Source organism: Monodelphis domestica, chromosome 3 (assembly GCF_027887165.1).
Source record: "Monodelphis domestica isolate mMonDom1 chromosome 3, mMonDom1.pri, whole genome shotgun sequence".
In the NCBI taxonomy this organism is placed as follows: Eukaryota; Metazoa; Chordata; class Mammalia; order Didelphimorphia; family Didelphidae; genus Monodelphis; species Monodelphis domestica.
The window spans coordinates 59,194,434-59,213,840 of NC_077229.1; the positions used below are offsets into that span (position 1 = coordinate 59,194,434).

General features: G+C 41.5%; 1 protein-coding gene across 2 annotated transcripts in view; it reads right to left on the bottom strand.

The window, feature by feature from the left end:
* GALNT9 (polypeptide N-acetylgalactosaminyltransferase 9) overlaps positions 1–19,407 on the bottom strand; it is a 581,478-nt gene that overhangs the window by 441,902 nt on the left and 120,169 nt on the right. The window contains exon 3 of one of the 2 annotated variants that reach the window (XM_056821945.1): positions 2,949–3,115. The exons of the other annotated variant lie outside the window; for it this stretch is intronic. Coding sequence (XP_056677923.1) covers positions 2,949–3,115 — 167 coding nt within the window. The remainder of the gene's footprint in view (positions 1–2,948; positions 3,116–19,407) is intronic. 2 annotated transcript variants of the gene reach the window in all.

A 19,407-nucleotide genomic window follows, 5' to 3' on the forward strand; every position in this document is an offset into this window, starting at 1 on the left:
TTCAGTCTCTGCTACTTGTTAGCTGGGCAGCTCACTTAACCTCTCTCTAGGCAACTCTCTTCAGACCAATTTTCAGTGAAGGCATCAACCTGCATTGTCAAAGGAGTTTTCTTCAAACACTGAAATCCCAGGTCCAGTCCTTATGCCTACAAGGACCCTCTGTTACTCTGCATTCCTCACGTCTTCAGTTTGCAGACTGCTAATGGTTAAGAAGTGGTATGGCATGGGGGCGGTTGGGTGTCTCAGTGGATTGAGAGTCAGACCCAGAGATGGGAGGTCCTGGGTTCAAATCTGGCCTCAGATACTTCCCAGCTGGGTGACCCTGGGCAAGTCACTTGACCCCCATTGCCTAGCCCTTACCACTCTTCTGCCTTGGGACCAATACACAGTATTGATTCCAAGGTAGAAGGTAAGGGCTAAAAAAAAGAAGTAACATATCATAATGAATAGCCAGTTATTTGCAGAGAATGTGTCAGTCTGCTTTGGCAGGGGGACTTGCCTCACCTACGAGTACCCTGTAACAGTAAAATCTCAGGTTTAGTTCTTATGCCTACTAGAAGCATTCCCTTACACTGCATCCCATGAACATTCTCTTCTTCTGTTTGCAAAATGATAATAGCTTAACATAGTGAATAACTTTCTGGACTGGTTGTTATTTTTATGCATTTATTTTTTTAACCCTTACCTTCTATTGTGGTAACAACTCTAAGACAGAATGGCAAGGACTAAGCAAATGAAGCTAAGTGACTTGCCTAGGGTCACACAACTAGGAATGGACTGAGGTCAAATTTGAACACAGGTCCTCCCAACTCCAAGACTGACACTCTCTCCACCATGCCTTCTAACTACCTCTTGGACTTGCCCAAAAGACTTTGGTTCAAATCCCACCTTTGACAGTAACTAGCTGTGTGACCATGAATAAGTCATTTAACCTCCCCATGCTTCAGTCATCTCCCTAAGGTTTAGGTAAGTCCCATTTCCAGCTAATAATGAATGCACCTGGAGGAGACCCTCAGGGTATGGGAGATCAGGAGTGATTTGTGGCAACATAGCTAGACTGCAGAGGTAGTCCTCTGCCAAGAAGAATTCCCATGTCCTCTGTGCACACAGGTAACAACAGCCCCCATTTCTAGAGTGCTTTCCCCCTAACAGTCCAGTGAGGGGGCCCTGGAATTGCCCTGCTCCTCTTTTTTACAGATGAGGAAACACAGGCTCAGGGGAGTTAACTCATTAAATGGCCTGTCCAAGGTCATACAGCCTTAAAATAAATGGACATGCGGCTTGTACTCACACTTACATCATTTCATACATGTCTAATCTATCTTTCCAAATGGGATCTAAGATCTCTAAGGGCAGAAACTATAAGACTCCTGACTCCTCCCTCCCCAGCACAGGGAAGCAAGGGCTCACACTGTCTGCAGCCTCTACAAAGGCTTGTTCATTCATGTAGAATCATGGTTCGTAGAGCTAGAGTTTAGAAAGGACGCCACTTCTGCCCATTTGAGACTGGGTGTTTAGATTAAATAATCATTTCAGCTTTGAAAGGAATGCAGGATTTAGAGGAAGAAGTCACCTTCTATGGGGCAGCTAGGTGGCTCAATGGTTAGAGAGCCACACCTGGAGAAGCTGACCTCAGATACTTCCTAGCTGGGTGACCCTGGACAAGTCACTTAACCCCATTGCCTGGCCCTTACTGCTTTTCTGCCTTGGAACTGATACTTAGTATTGATTCTAACACAGAAGGTACAAGTTATGTTTGTTTGTATTTTAATAGGAGATCACTAGGTAGCTCAGTGGAGTGAAAGCTGTCCTGGAGCTGGGTTTAAATCTGGCCTCAAGGCACTTCCTAGTTATATGACCCTGAACAAGTATCTTAAGCCTGTTTTCCTATCCCTTACCTTTAGAGTTGTTACTTAGACAGAAAGTAAGGGTTTTTTTTTAAAGGAAGTAATTGGGGACAGCTGGATGGCTCAGTGGATTGAGAGCCAGGTCTAGAGATGGGAGGTCCTGGGTTCAAATGTGACCTCAGACACTTCCCAGCTGTATGACTCTGGGCAAGTCACTTAACCCCCATTGCCTAGCCCTTACCGCTTTTCTGCCTTGGAACCAATACATAGTATTGATTCCAAGATGGAAGTTAAGGGTTTAAAAAAATAAATAAAAAAGAAACAATCATCCAGGTCATCAAGTCTAACTATCCCTATTTTATAGGTGAGGAAACTAATAGCACAGTGACTTGCCCAAGATCAAACAGCTTAGCAAGCATCAGAACTGAAACTTTAATTTAATTAAATTAGACAAACTTTCCACCAGATCCATACCTTGTCATTCCAAATCCAATGCCATTTAGAAATCATCTTGTTCAACATTTTAAACTCATCTTTTGCATCTTAGAATCAATACTGTGTATTGGTTCCAAGGAAAAGAGCAGTAAGCGCTGGGTAATGGGTATTAAGTGACTTACCCAGGGTCATACAGTCAGAATTGAACCCAGGACCTGCTCTCAATCCACTAAGCCACTTAGCTGTTCCCTGCCCATTCTTTTCATTTAATAGAGAAGGAAGCTGAGACTCAGAGAAAGTCCTACAATCTTTGTCCAGTCACATAGCTGTTTAATAACAAGCCTGGCACAAGAACCCAGGACTTGTCATTCCCAGACCAGGGCTCTTTTCCTCATTTGGAAGATAGTTCTTTGGTTTATCTAACATTTGGGAATGCTTAGCTAGCCTCCTCTTACCAGCTAAAGGAAAACCCAAGTGCCTGAGAAGGACAATGACTAGGAGAGTGTCCTGGTGCCCACCCATTGCTGAGGCCTTAGTCCTGGCTTCAATCCACTGGCCTCTGAGCAGGACAGGTCCTGGGGTTTATAATGTGACCTGCCCAGCCCAGCCCTGAGCATCTCTTCCCCACCCCACCATCCCCAGGCGCACACCCCTCGTGGTCCTCACCGTTATCGCTGTTGTCATCCACCAGGATTATCTCTTTGAGCAGGTGAGATGGGGTGTGGTTGACCACACTGTGCACTGAGCGCAGGATCACCGACAGAGCTTCATTGACAAAAATGAAGACCACAGAGATCTGGGGCAGATCCTCAGAATATGCCATGTGTTTGCACCTGGAGAACACAAGATGGGGAGGGGAGAGCATCAAAAGTGAAGCCCAGGTACAAAGATCATCATTTTAGGACTGGAGATCATCTACCCAAAGCCCATTGTTTTACAGAGGGAGACAGTGAGTCAGAAAGGTTGTGATGGCACAGTCACAAGGTCTGCACGTCCACAGAATCAGAAGCACAGAGCTCTGAAGGACCTGGGATGAAATCTAGTACAACTCCATTTCCACAAAAAGGGAAACGAAAACCTGGGGAAGAGTAGTAAGTTGCTCTAAGTCACAAAAGTAGCAAACATCAGAGTCAGAATTTGAATCCGGGTCCTAAGGCTCCAAATTCAGCTTTTTTTTTTTATTGTTCCAGTGGGAGCAGCTAGCTCTCCCTGAGGGTATATAGTTTCTGCACATCCCCTCTCCTAGTCATCTAAATAGCATCCCCAGTTACCACTACTCTTGGCTAAGTACTGTAGAGGTAAGGGAAGGAGGCAGGAAGAATTGGGGTAGCATTCCAGCTCTACCCTCAGGAAATTTGTAATCTAGTTGGAGACACAAGCTGCTACTTCAATAATCTGTGTTTTGTTATTTTGGATACTCTTTCGGCAGAAAAAGATCAAAACCCCTCTATAAGTGAGATCATTTTGGAAAATTGTTTGGGACAAAAATTTAGTGTTTCTGAGGCCAACTAAATAAATTTGGCTCAGCTAGTCCTTCTGTGAAAGTCATTCTAACTTGGCAAATCCTCTCGGAAGGTATGTTGTCCTTGTATAACCTCCAAGAACTCAGGGACACCTACATGGCCCCGAGTATGTATAATTCACAGACTATGTTAATAAATAAATCAATAAATATTTATTAAGCACCTATTATATGTTAGGTGGACAGCTAGATAGATGGTGAGGTGGATAGAGCATCAGACTTGAAATCAGGAAGACTCATCTTCCTGAGTTCAAATCTAGCCTTAGATATTTAATGGAGTGGCCCTGGACAAGTCACTTAACCTCTGCCTGCCTCAGTTTCTTGAACTGTAAAATGGGGGTTCTAATAGCACCTACTTTCCAGTGCTATTTTGATGATCAAATGAAATAGTATTTGGAAAGCACTTAACAGAGCACCTGATGTGTGATTGGCACTTAATAAATGCTTCTTTCCTTCCTGTTGTTTAGAAAGGCAGTGTTGTATGGTAGATAAAGCTGGCCTTAGAGTATGAAAGACTTGAGTTCAAGTCCTGCCCCTGACATATGCTGGTTGTGTGCCCCTGGGCAAATCCCTCAGCAGTCATAAAATTTCAAAGAAGGCATTGAATTGGAATGGAAATAAATTATTCCTCACTGTGAATTCCCTTAAAGCTTAACTCAGGTGTAACTTCTTCCACTAAAAATTTCCTTGCCCCAACACTCCCAGTTGTCAGTGGTCTTTCCCTTCTCAAATCATGGTGCCCATCCTTATCTGGTAGGTTTCAGCTTCCTTGTAGACTATAAGCTCCCTGAGAATAGAGATTGTTTCTTTTCTTCCTTTTTTTTTTGTTTTGGTAGCTTCCCAAGCAGAAGGGATAGGATAGAGTAGGTGATCAAAAAGTATTTATTTTAGGGGCAGTTAGGAAGCATGGTGGATAGAGCACCAGGCCTGGAGTTGGGAGGTCCTGGGTTCAAATCTGATCTCAGACACTTCCTGGCTGTGTGACCCTGGGCAAGTCACTTAACACCAATGATCTAGCCTTTGTTGCTCTTCTGCCTTAGATGAATACTAAAGACAGGAGGTAAGCGTTTTTTAAAAAGTCCTTATTTGATTGCCCTGAAATAGAGAAACCTGGTAGGCAAGATAAGCTATAAAAGCAACAACAGGGTTAGGAGGAAAACATTTTAAATATCAGCTCTCATCAGGGCCTCCATGAAAAAGCAGTGGGGATTTCTCAGTGCTCACTCCTTGGCATTAAAATGAACTCAAACCTGCTTAATTAGAAGTGTGACCTCATTCCCCCAGTACACACCCCAGGTTTCCATGGCAACTGTGGAGCTGCCTGGCCAGCCCCAGCCCATGCCAACCTCTGTCTCTCTTGCCCTTTCTCATTAGAGCTGATGACCCGGTTATCCAGCATTTCTGTGTAATGGTTTTGCTCCCACTTCTTTTCAGCACCATGCTCAGGGGTCTCCTCTTCAACAACAGGGACAAGTTTCTAAATAGCACAGAAAAGGGAGGTCTCTGCTCTGGTCAAAGTTGCTGAAGGAGGAGGAGGAGGAGGAAGAAGACAGAGTCTGGCCCAGGCTCTAAAAAAGGGGGGGCAGCTGGGTAGCTCAGTGGATTGAGAGCCAGACCTGGAGATGGGAGGTCCTGGGTTCAAATGTGATCGCAGACACTTCCAGCTGTGTGACCCTGGGCAAGTCACTTAACCCCCATTGCCTAGCCCTTACCACTCTTCTGCCTTGGAGCCAATACACAGACAGTATTGACTCCAAGGCAGAAGGTAAGGGTTTAAAAAATAAATAAATAAAAATTAAAAAAAAAAGAAGAAAAGTGTCCTCCACTCACCCTCCCAGCAGGACACAAGCAGGTGTCCCCTAAAAATAGCCTGGCACCTGCAGAGTAAGACCTCCCCATCAGCTGGGCCCTTCCTCTGCTATTTGCAAGTTTTTCCTCCATTTTAATCCACTTGCATTTCTCTTTCCTGCCTTCCTAGCCAGTGAGGACTTATCTTCTGTTCTACCTGACCTGCCTGCCTGCATTTAGGCAGTCTCAGAGCTCCCTGGACCATTCAGGTCTCTGTCTTGGCTCAAAGCTCAGGCTTGTCCTGAGTTGGTGAATGGGTGGTAATTCTGTGGAAGTAATGGGTTTGGAATCAGAAGAACTGGGTTTGAATCCCTTACCTTTGACATATTCAGTTCCCTTCAAGGCCAAACAAACTCTTATGAAATGCCAGCTATGTGTTAGGTACTATATGAAGCTAAGGGGACAGAGATAAAGATCAAAAGGCCCCTGGCCTCAAGCCCTTATATTTTGGGGGGTGCATGTGGAGGGGTGCAGATGGGATATACATGTGAGAGAATCCAAGGTATATAGTACAGGAGAAAGAATCCTTCCTGGATTCAAATTCTGCTTTTGACATTTATTATTTGTATGACTGTGGTTGTCATTTAACCAACCCCCCCAGTCTCAGTTTCCTAATTTGTTAAATGGGGTTTCTTCCAACTTTGGTTCTATGATCCTCTATATAAATATAAAATATATACTAAAGTAACTTCAAGAGAGAAGAAATACTGATAATCAAAGGGTTCAGGAAAGCATCTCTTGGGAACAATTTCTTCATCTTTAAAATGAGAGGATTGGACTTCATGACCTCTTTAAGGTCCATTCCTGCTGGAAATCTATGATCCTATACTTTAGATTTTCTTTTGATGAAATCTACTTTTTGATACAAGAGATCAAGGACCACTCATTCTCTGTTCTTTGTCAAATTTCAGCAGTATCCTTTCCTTTTCTTCTTTTTAAACCCTTACTATAAGGCAGAAGAGCAGTAAGGGCTAGGCAATTGGGGTTAAGTGACTTGCCCAGGGTCACCCAGCTAGATTTGTTTTGAATCCAGATCCTCCTGACTCCAGGCCTGATGTTCTATAAACTGTGCTACCTCATTGCCCCACAACATCCTCCTCCTCCTCGTCCTCCTCCTCCTCGTCCTCCTCGTCCTCCTCGTCCTCCTCGTCCTCCTCGTCCTCCTCGTCCTCGTCCTCCTCCTCCTCCTCCTCCTCCTCCTCCTCCTCCTCCTCCTCCTCCTCCTCCTCCTCCTTCTTCTTCTTCTTCTTCTTCTTCTTCTTCTTCTTCTTCTTCTTCTTCTTCTTCTTCTTCTTCTTCTTCTTCTTCTTCTTCTTCTTCTTCTTCTTCTTCTTCTTCTTCTTCTTCTTCTTCTTCTTCTTCTTCTTCTTCTTCTTCTTCTTCTTCTTCTTCTTCTTCTTCTTCTTCTTCTTCTTCTTCTTCTTCTTCTTCTTCTTCTTCTTCTTCTTCTTCTTCTTCTTCTTCTTCTTCTTCTTCTTCTTCTTCTTCTTCTTCTTCTTCTTCTTCTTCTTCTTCTTCTTCTTCTTCTTCTTCTTCTTCTTCTTCTTCTTCTTCTTCTCCTTTTCCTCCTTCTTCTTCTCCTTCTCCTCCTCCTCCTCCTCCTCCTCCTTCTCTTTGTTAACTTGTCTCATCTTATCTCCCCATTTCTTAGTTCCTGTGGGACCTTACTCAGGGCAAGTACTCAGTCCAAGCTCAGTGTCAGCTCATAGAAGAGTTCACAAGTCTTCTGGTCTAATCATCCACTGGAAAAGAAGCCTTTCAGAGCTTTGTAAAAACAGGCCTAAGATCTGGGCTACATTGGCACACTTCTAGGATGCTATTTACGTATGGCAGAGAACTCTTAGAGGATAATTGATTAAGTGTGAGTCATTCCTTATCAGAGATAGGATAACACTTTATAATCGACAGCAGCAGCAGCAGCATCCCTCTAAGCAGCAGGGAGTTCCCTTCCCTGATGTCTTTTCTCTGATGCTCATAGCTAGAATGTCAATTAGTCAATAAGGTAAGCCTTTATTAATCACCCACTATGTGCCAGGCATTGGGTTATGTTGGAGATACAAAGAAAGATAAGAAGACAGTCTCTACTTTCAAGAAATTCACTGTCTATTGAGAAGAACAAAGTCCCCATATACACCAAAATATTTATAGAACTTTTTGTGATAGTTAGGTGGCTCAGTGGATAGAGAGCTGGTCCCAGAGATGGGAGGTCCTGGGTTCAAATCTGGACTTAGACACTTCTTAGCTGTGTAACCTTGGGCAATTCCCTTAACCCCCTCTTCTGGCCAAGTAAAAATAAGGAAAAAAATGAACTTGGAAACAAAGGGGTTACACATCAAATGAGGATGGCTAAACAAGATGTGATACCTAAATGTAATGAAATATATCTGTGCTGGCAGAAATGATAGATGTGAGGAATTCCAAGAGGCATGGAAAAATCTACATGAACTGATACAGACTGAAAGCAGAGCCAAGAAAATAATATACACAGTAACAACAACAATACAAATGGAAAGAATGACTACACCCCCCCCCCCAATCAAAAGTCAATGTAATAAAATTATAAAAATCAAACAAGGGGAAGCCAGGTTGTACAATGGATTGCACACCAGATCTCGAGTCAGAGGGACCTGGGTTCACATATGGCCTTAGACAAGTCACTTAACCTTAGTTTCCTTTTCTGTAAAAATGTGGGTGATTTTATAGCATCTGTATCCCAGGATTTCTGTGAAGATCAAATCAGATAATTATAAGGTTCTTAGTACAGTATCTGGAACATAGTAAGTGCTGTAGAAATGCTATTATTATTAACGATTATCATTATATTGTAAGAAAGGAGGAAATAGATACATTTAAAGAGTCATAGAAAAACTTACATGAACTGAGGCAGAGTGAAATCAGTAGAACCAGAGGAACAATTTATACTATGGTGTCAAAATCATAAAATATGAATAGTTTTGAAGAATTTTATGTGCTGATGGAGAATGAAATAATTAGAACCAAGAAGGAAAAAAATTATATTGATAAAACATTGGAATACCAAACAATTTCAAAAGCTATAAGTGCTGTGATGAACATAGTGATCATTCATGATTCCAAAGGACCAATGAAATAATGCTATTCGTTCATAGTCACACAACAGATTTAGAATGCAAAGTTATATAATATATATGTGTGTGTGTGTGTGTGTGTGTGTGTGTGTGTATAGAAAAGGGGAGAGGGAGAGAGACTGAGGGAATTTGTTTTTCTTGACTGCATTTATTTATTACAATAAATTTTTCTTCTTTTTTCTTCTCCTAATGGGTTGGGGAGTGGGAGGAAGAGAAAATAGATTTCTGCTAATATTTAAAAAGAGAGAGAGATGGTGGTACTACAGCTATAAACTGCAGTTAAGGTCACTGTATTATTAGTTTTACTAACTGTTTTACTGTTCTATAAGAGACCTTCCATTAATCAAGAATTTTAATTTTTAAATGTTTGTAATCTAAAAATAAAATACATCAATAAAATAGAAAGTGTACAAAATTAAGAAAAAAAAAAACCCAGAGTGGGATTTTAGCTGGTACTTGAAAGAAGACAGAGAAGCCAGAAGAAATGTCTTTGGAGAGATTGTACAAAATCAAAACTGGAAGGGTCCATATGGTCCAAAATATACCTGGCCATGAATTTACAACATGACCAGCAAGTTATTTATTGCCCATCTTTTACTTGAAGGAATTCTATGTGTTTGTTTGTGAGGGGATGCCGTGGAGGGAAGCCCTACTACTTCCCAAGGAAGCCCATATCACTTTTTTGTTGTTGTTGTTTAGTTGTTTTCAGTTGTCTGACTCTTTGTGAACCCATTTGGGATTTTCTTGGCAAAGATCCTGGAGTGGTTTGCCATTTTTCGCTCCATGTCATTTTATGGATTAATAAACTGAGGCAAGCAAGGTTTAGTTATTTTCCCAGGGTCACACAGCTAGTAGTGATTGAGGCCAGATTTGAACTCAGAAAGATGAGTCTTCCTGACTCCAGGACTTGCGTTCTATCCATTGCTCCACCTAGTTGTTCCCTCTTAGACAGCTCTTATTGTTAAGGTTTTTAACATCAAGCTGAAGTGGCCCTCTCAAAACCTTTCTTCCCGTTTGTCTAATTCCTCTCTCTGAGGCCAAGAAGCACAAATATAATCCTTTATAGGGTTGCACACTGATCCTTTAAAGAGACTGCATTTCCAAAGAAGTAGAAACTATTAGATCTAATTGTCCCCTAGGTAACGTCCATTGGGAAATTTCATTGCCTTCACAGGTCAACAGGGAGTTCTGGTGCACTACTGTACTAAACCAGAATGTTCCAAATAAGAATTAAAAGGGGGCGGGGGCAGCTGGGTAGCTCAGTGGATTGAGAGCCAGGCCTAGAGATGGGAGGTCCTAGGTTCAAATCTGGCCTCATATTCTTCCCAGCTGTGTGACCCTGGGCAAGTCACTTGACCCCCATTGCCTAGCCCTGACCACTCTTCTGCCTTGGAGCCAATACACAGTATTGACTCCAAGGTAGAAGGTAAGTGTTTAAAAAAAAAGAATTAAAAGGGTGACAATTTCTTATTGATGACCTTGGAAGCAAGTGATGCTGGTTAGAATTTAGTGCCTCTAACACCTTGGCCAGAACTTAAAAGCTGGGGTGGAAAAGCCCTGGGGAAAACAACCCCGTGGAGAAGAAAAGTCAGATTGTGACTTCGAGTTAGGAAATTAGGCTCTTATACGCTTTTTGCAAGCTGCACTGAAGCATTGGAATTCTCAACTGGAACAGTCCTAGCATCTGTCCAGAGAGAATCTGTAGCAGAAGTGGGTAGGAGATAGATCGTAGGATCTGGGAGAAAGAAAACGTGGAGGAGTTTCACTTGTACAGACTGCACAAATCTGGGCTGATTTGAAAAACAGCATCCTCATTCAACACAGTTCTGGGCACCAAACTTCATATGGACAACGATAAACTAGAAGTGTCCCAAGAAGGACAAGTAGGACAGTAAAGATCCTTGAGACAGATTGAAGGAACTCAAGATGTTTAGCCCGAAGAAGAGGAGTCTCAAGGGAAGAAATAATAGTTGTCTTCAAACATTGGAAGGACTGCCATGTGGAGAAGGGATAAGACTTGTTTTCTCTGGTACCAGAAGCCCCCAAGGGGAGAACCAGGAGCAACTGAGGGATGTTGTGAAGAAGTCGATTTAAGCTCAATATCAGGAAGAAAAAAAAACTTCCTGATGATGAAAGCTGCTCAAAAGTGGAGTAGAGTGCTTTAAGATATGGGGTTTCCATGCCCAGATCTTTTTTTTAAACATTTGCTTTCCATCTTAGAATCAATATTGTGTATTGGTACCAAGATAGAAGAACAGTAAGGGCTAGACAATAAGTGACTTTCTCAGGGTCACACATGTAGGAAGTGTCCAAAACCAGATTTGAACCCAGGACCTCCTATTTCTAGGTTTGACTCTCAATCCAGGGAGCCATATAGCTTCTCCCTTCCCTTGGAGACCTAGCAGAGACTGGATGACCACTTGTTAAGTATATTGCATTGGAGATTCCTTCCTTGGATGGGTTGAATTAGATCTTAAATTCTATGACTGTGATTGTGTAATGGAGTTTTTATGTATTGTAATATATTAGATTATGATTTAAACATTGTATTTATTATTCTAAATTTTATTATTTATTTATAATATTACATTTATTTATTAATTAACATGAGAAAAATAGTTTGTGCTGAGCACCAAGATGGACATTAGGTTGCGTTTGTTGGTATGATAAATAGAATCACTACAAGCCAACAATATGATTAGCCTTGGACCAATTAATGAGCCTCCCTCACCACTCCATCCTACCATTGATAAAATCATCATGTCCTTTTGCATTTTACAAACATTATCTCATGACTACATCTTCCTCTGTCATGTAACAGTAAGATTCAGAGACGTTATCATGGACCCACTCTTGCAAACACAATCTAATATTCTGTTCGCTTTTTCCCTTCTCTACTTCAAGTGTCTTCTTTTCCCATATTGTGACTACTGAGGACTCAGAATGCTGCCATCCAATATATCACATCTGCCAGGGCTCTGACGTCACCTTTTCTCAGATCCTCGAATTGTTCCATAGAGAGCAGTACTTATGTTCTAGCATGCACTACAGTTTGCTGGGTGAAAACAATCTGAATGATCCTGCCTCCACATGTTGCCTTAATTCTCACTTTTGCTGCTTTTTAATCATGGTTCCTTTGGGGATGACCTGGATTCTCCAGGAATCTACACCTGAAGGTCCAAAGTTCCATCATTACCCAGAGGTTGTCACCCTAAAACACCTCCATTCACTTCCCATAATCTGCATTCACTTGACATTCCATGACTATTATCACTTGTCTCAGGCCCAACTCAATCACTCAAACCAAATGCTAATTCTCCATCAGTTTTGACTCAATAGTCACAAGCAAGAAGAGGTCAGCTTTCTATCATAGTATTTCACAGACTGTTGATGTAGCTACTATGCTTCTAGCCTTGGAGAGATAGAGAGAGCCAAAAGAGTGAGGGAGAGGAGAGGGACAGGGAGAAGGATGGAGAAGAGAAGGAGAGGAAAAGAGAGAAGAATGCAAAAGCAAAGGAGAGGTGGGAAAGAGGGAGGAAGGGAGGGAGACAGACAGACAGAGAGAGAGAGAGAGAGAGAGAGAGAGAGAGAGAGAGAGAGAGAGAGAACTGGTGATATTAATTATGGATGAGAGAAGACAGGGTTGGTAGAGCTTTTGAGTATTTGAAAGGCTGCCATGCAGAAGAAGGATTAGCGTTATTCTGCTTGGCCCCAAGGGAAAATCCAGTAAAAATGGATGGAAGTTGTTCAGAGAAAGATTTAGACTTGGTACCAGGAAATTCTATCTAACAGTAGAGCTATCCCAAAGTAGCCTAGGATACCTTGGAAGGTGGTGGGTTCTCCCTTAGCTGGGGGTCTTCAAGCAAAGGCTATTTGATCACTAACCAGGGATGCTTGAGAGGGGATTCCTCTTATGTCTGCACTGGACTAGGTGGTTGGTGAGGTCCCTTTTGACCCCCAAATTTGGTAATTCATTGAAATGTTGAGATCAGGAAGCTCACAAAGCAGTTGCATAATAAATACTCCAATAACCTGGTTCATTTATATTTCCTCTCTTCTGCTCACTTCCATTTGGGTCAATCTTTTGTGCCAGAGACTGCAGAGGAGAAGAAATCAGTCTTGCCCTGCCAGGGAAAAGAATGGATTTTTCCCCCTAGACAAATATTGAAATCTTCTAAAGGATTCAAGGCTATTTATTTATTTATTTTCACAAGAGAGGAACTCATTCTGATTCCAAAAATAAATAATATAAGGTAATTCCATTTTATCAGCCTAATAATGACATGTTAACAACCCAGTGTGTCAAGAAACATTCTGAACAGAGACTATCAAACAGCCAACTCTCCAACACTCGCCGTAATGTACTGGTGAAGGGGAGACCTGCAATCTAAGCTTCTCATGAATATAAAGACCTTTTGCTCTACAGTTCGGTTTGAAGAAGTGGTCCATAAAGAATATGAAAGCTGGGAAGAGAAACGGTGAGTAAGAATGTGTTAAAAATATTTCACACACATGAATTGGTCTCCATATATTTCTTTGTGTCAGAAGCCAGGAAGTCTTCAGTCCATCCCTAAGATTGTAAAGAGGATTTACAGAAGGACCAGCTAAGGCAAACAATAGGTGCTTTTATATTGTAAGTTTAAGAGAAGGGCAACTGGCTCAGCTGGAGACACTGGAGGGAGTATGGGGGAGGAAGCATGTGCATTGACCATCATAGATCTAAGCAAGGAGGTAACCTTATTGACTTAGTTCAATCTCCTCCTCTTACAGAGGAAACTGAAGCTATGCAGGCTTAAGTGACTTGCCCAAGGTCACACAAGTATTAACTATGAACTTGGGATTTGAACCCAAGTCAATTGACTTCAGATGTAGTGTTCATAGGACTGTAGCTCTACAGTCATCTCAGAGGCCATCTAGCCTAATTTCTTTATCTTACATATGAAGAAACTGAGGTCCAGGGAAGTTAAGTGATTAGTCACCCAGGGATTTTCAGTGTCAGAGGTAGGATTTGAAACTGGATCCTTGATTCCAGATTATTTACTCTGGTCCCACATTACCTCCTTCACACCACTCTAACAAGATGCATTTACTCCACAAACTGGTCCAGACACTGACATTTCAAAATGAGAGAACTCGGTTGAAATGGTTGATATCTTCAAATTAGAACGGGAAAGGGGAAAGGAGTCCCACCATGGACCCTTAGGCATGGTGGCAAGAAAGAGCCCAGGATGGTCTTCCCAGAGGCTGCTCCCAGGACTTGGCACATTTTTAGACCTAACTGTCACCAGTATGATGGTGATATTTCTAAGTCCATTCTCAGCCCATATTTTGGAGCAGCTCAGAGAAGCCAAAGAGAATTGTGGATTAAAGAGAGGGACAGGGTCCTGCTTAGGCTTGTCTCATTGTTTTCCCAATTCTGAGATGGTGGAAAAGAAGAATAATTCTGCCCAAGATTGCAGTAAAAAATAATTCACACTCACAAGCTGGAAACAATCTTTCTCAGATACCAGAGGGGAAAAAAACCAGGCTATTTTCTTTGCCTTTGGGACTGTTTGGATTGGGTGGGGATGTGAGGAACTTAGAGATTGGGATTGTCAATGATTGAGTGGACTGGAAGTTTTAATCTTGGAAGGCCAGCCTAGAATGGCAGCTTTACAAGAAAGCCTTGACTGATGTGGGATGTCTGCTCCTTATCCCCAAGTCAACCTTGCCATACTATGTAATAATATGATTAACCCTTTTAGAGAAGTGAATAATAAATCTCTCTCTCTCTCTCTCTCTCTCTCTCTCTCTCCTCTCTCTGTCTCTCTGTCTCTCTCTGTCTCTCTCTGTCTCTCTCTCTGTCTCTCTCTGTCTCTCTCTGTCTCTCTCTATCTCTGTCTGTCTGTCTGTCTCTGTCTGTCTCTCTGTCTCTCTCTGTCTGTCTCTGTCTCTCTCTCTCTTGTATACTAGTGACATGACCCTTTGTCTGCTCAAAAACCTATCATAACAACTAATTGTCTTTAAGATAAAATTCAAATATTCTATCTTGAGAGTTAAGGAAGATCACTTTGGCAGCTGAGCAGAGGCTGAACTGGAGTGGGAAGATACTTGAGGTTATGTGAACCTGAACTAAAATAACAACTGTAGTGGGAAGACAGACAGACAGACAGACAGACAGACAGATAGATAGATAGATAGATAGATAGATAGATAGATAGATAGATAGATAGATAGATGGATGGATAGATAGATAGATAAGCAAATAAGTAGGTAGATTGATGGATGAAGAGAAGGATGAATAGAAAGATGGATGAATCAAATAAAAAGAGTCTTTCCTGGTAATTTCTGGCATGAGACTGGTATGGAAGTCAAGGGATAGAAGTCCCCAGGTAAGATAAATCCTACATATCTATAAGAAAACTGAAATAATGGGCTGAAGGATGTAGGACTATAAGAGATTCCTAGGTTCTAGAGTCTTTGGTGGCTCTGAGGAAATAAACCTGGAGGGGAAGATGGTACCAAGTTAGAGGAAGACACGTTGACCCATTTTTGTCTTGTTAAGCTATGCATGCAAATAGAGCTTCAAGAACTCCTTCCAGTGAGCTGCTTGCTTATAAAGGATACCTTGAGCCAGACTCATTTTACAGACAAGCTGTGATGTGAATCAGAGTGGCAACTAACTCCAGTACACCCATGGCCACAGGAGAAGCTCTCCAAGGCACAAGTGGAGAGAGGCACATGGCATAGCCATCTTGCAATGGGCAGAGGACCATTGGTCATTCTGTACAGCCACTGTGGCTGGGAGAGATACTCTATAACTCTCTATATAATTCTATATCAGGGCTTTGATTCTATGAATTGTAACAGTCACTGGGGACAGTCAAGTTAAGTGTCAAGTGAAAAAAGAACTTTTATTAAATGCTTTTATAAGCCAAGCACTGTGTTAAGGGTTGAGAACACAAAGAAAGGTGGGTGATGGGTGAGAAGGAAATCCCTACTCCTAAGGAGCTCACATTCTGGACATGTACATAGTTATGTGCAAAAAACATATACATAAATGATGCATGAAGATAATTTTAGGAGGAAGGCACTAGCATTAAGGGGGATTAGGATAGACTTCTTGCTGAAGGCAGGACTTTAGCTGAGACTTGAAGGAAATCAAGAAAGCCAGGAGGTAGAGATGAAGAGGGGGGAAATTCAGGCACTGGAGTCAGTCAGAGAAAATACATAGCTAGGAGATGGAGAATCCTGTTCTATAAGCAACAGCAAAAAGCCTAGTGTTACTGGATTCTAGAGAAAGGAGGGGAGTAAATATATAAGACTGTGGAGTGTGTGAAGGAGGGCAGATTGTGAAGGGCCTTGAATGCCAAACAGGATTTTATATTTGATCCTGGTAATGGGGAGTCACTGGAGTTTATTATGTAGGGTAGGGGCTGTGAGTGTGTGGTCAGATCTGTGCTTTAGGAATATCACTTCTAATAGTTGAATGGAGGTTGGACTTCAGTGAGGAGAAACTTTTGAAAGGGAGATTGTCCAATATTACAAAAATCCTTTCATGGGGCAGCTGGATAGCTCAATGGATAGAGACCCAGGTCTGGAGATTGGAGGTCTTGGGTTCAAACCTAGTTTCAGACACTTCCTAGCTGTGTGACCCTGGGCAAGTCACTTAACCTCAATTGCCTAGCCCTTACCACTCTTTTACCTGAGAACTGTTACTTAATATTGATTCTAAGTCAAAAGTTAAGGGTTAAAAAAAGTCTAGGTATGAAATGATGAAGGTCTGCACCACGGAGGAGGCAGGATCAGAAAAGAGAAGGGGGCATATTTGAAAGAAGCATAAAGAAGCTTGTGATGGCTGGAGTTGGCCACAAATTTTAAATGGAGGGGAAGGGGAGTGAGGAGTAGAGGATAACATCTGGGTTTGAAGATCTCAGTAATTGGAAACAAGATGGTTCCCTCAATAGCAATAAAGCAGTTTAGAAGAAGGGGAAAGAAAATTAGATTATTTTAGACATGTTGAGTTCAAGATGGTAACGGGACCATCTAGTTCAATATATAGGCCATTTGAAACATGAGACTTGAGGTCAGCTTGTTGTTCTCTCATTTTCCATCTTGTCTAACTCTTCCTGACCTCATTTGAGGTTTTCCTGGCAAATATACTGCAGTGGTTGGCCATTTCGTTCTCCAGCTCATTTTACAGATGAGGAAACTGAGGATAACAAGGTTAAGTAACTTGCCCAGGGTCAAACAGCTAGTAAATGTCAAATTTGAACTCAAGTCTTCCTGACTCCAAGGCCAATGCTCTATCCACTGTGCCACCTAGCCACTCCCTAGAGTTCAGCAGAAGTCTACTAATGCAATTCTCCAACAGTTTTAGGAAAGATACCTGGAGTACTAAGACTCACCCAGCCAGTATATGTCAGAGGCAGGATTTGAGCACAAGTCTTCTTGACTCTGAGGCTAGCTCTCTAATCACTACTCTGCACTGTCTCTTACCTTGAGCTAAATTTAAGAATTAAACAAGCCTATGCCCCTGTCTTTGGGCAAGACAACACAGAAAATAGCCATGCTAGACGATGGTCCTGTTTGCTCATACTTGAGGCTCCATCCATTGGTAGGATTCTTTAACCTCACAGGGCTGCTTTTTCTATACTTGGAATTCTCTTCCCCCTTCATCTCTGCCTCTTAGAATCCTCGGGGTCTGTCTTAGATTCAGTCCAAATGTCACATTCTTTCTTCAGGGGACCTTTCCTAATTTCCCTGCCCCCCTGCACCATCCTCAAATGCTCATGCCTTCTAAAGTCACCTTGTAAAATAGTAATAATAAAAAATAATAGCCAGCATTTATATAGTGCTTTAAGACTTGCAAAGTGTTTTACAAATCTTATCTTGTTTAACTCATACAAAAACCTTGGGAATTAGATGCCAAAATGGAGACACATTTTACAGATGAGGAAACTGAGGCAGACAGTGACCAAATGACTTGCCTAGGATAACATGGGTATTAAAATGGTCCAAAGATGGATTTTAATTCATCTCTTTCTGACACTATGCCCAGCACTATTTCTTGTGTTACCTAGTGGTCTACTGTCCTATATGTATCTTGTATCCACCTATTTGAGCAGCTAGGTGTCTCAGTGGATAGAGCATGGATCTTGGAATCAAGAAGACTCATCTTCATGAGTTCAAATCTGGCCTCAGAGGCTAGTTGTGTGACCCTAGGTAAGTCACTTAACTCTGTTTGCCTCAGTTTCCTCATCTGTAAAATGAGCTGGGGAAGGAAATGGCAAATCATTCTTGTATCTTTGCCAAGAAAACCCTAAATGGGGTCATGAAGAGTCAGGCATGACTGAAAAATAACAAAAACAAATCACTGTTGTCTCCTCCACTAGAATGGCAACTTCCTGAGAACAAGGATTGCTTCTACCTTTATTTTCATTTCTAGCGCTTAACACACTGACCAAGTATGTAGTGTTTAATAAACATTTGTTGACTAATTGATTGATTCTATGGGTTGGTCTCTCTGACCTTCATGATGTCTATCATGGCAGCAGTTTATTGTAAATCTCTAAAAATTCAATCTGTCCAGGTTCCAGGAAGAACAAAATTACTAGATAACATTTTATATTTCCATGTAAAGACATATTTTCTAGTGTTCTGCATTGAGAAACTTCAACTTTTCAGAAGTCTGGACACATGCTGCTATCAATCATGCCCAAATCTACTGAAGGTCTATTAACTCAAAATGATTGACTAGAAGACAGTAAGTCAATGAGAACTTTTTTTTTCTAAACCTTTGCTTTCTTAGTAACAGGAGAATTTATTTTTCATATATTATATTATTTTTATCTTGTATAGTAGGGAGACTTCCTGGCTCTACTCAATCTATAGATTTTTACATTCTCTTTTATCCTTAGGAATGTGGTCCTTTCACAGATTCTGGCTAGCAGAAAAGTTCTAGAATGATACTTTTCCTGTGTACATGAAAAACTTCACCCATCAGTTTGGAAAAGGGTTGAGAATCTGTTAGACCACCTCCTAATTAGCTGATTATCAATTAGAAATGTCTTGGGATATTCAAGGGAAGAACTGAATAATGATCTCCCCAAAATGCATATAGGTACCTGGGCCAGGAGTTTCCACTTGACTTATGATGATCAAGGAGTCATCTGACCATAATTTTTATAATTATAATTTATTTTAATAATTTTTAAAATAATAAATTATTTTAAAATTAAGAAATTCTATCTCCTGAGACTTTCAATCACTTTAAGACAGTGGGCAACTTTAAGACAGAAGGGCAATGGCTAGGCAATGGGGACTAAGTGATTTACCCAGGGTCAAACAGCCAGGAAGTGTCTGAGTCAGATTTGAACCCAGATACTCCTGACTCCAGGCCTGAGGTTCTATCCATTGTACCACATAGCTACACACTTATTAAACTCTTACTATGTGACTGGCACTATAGTTCCTATTTATATTAGTCCTCATTCATGTTGATATTAGAGTCTTATTCATGCAACTCATCATTCAGTTATATCTCCAGTTTTGTTCTTGTTTCTTTGCAGATAACATATTGCTGGAAGAATGTAGAACCTGATTGCTCACTTTCTGGGTAGCTATAGAGGGCCTGGGGCAGGGTTACACACCTAGATGTGCCCAGATG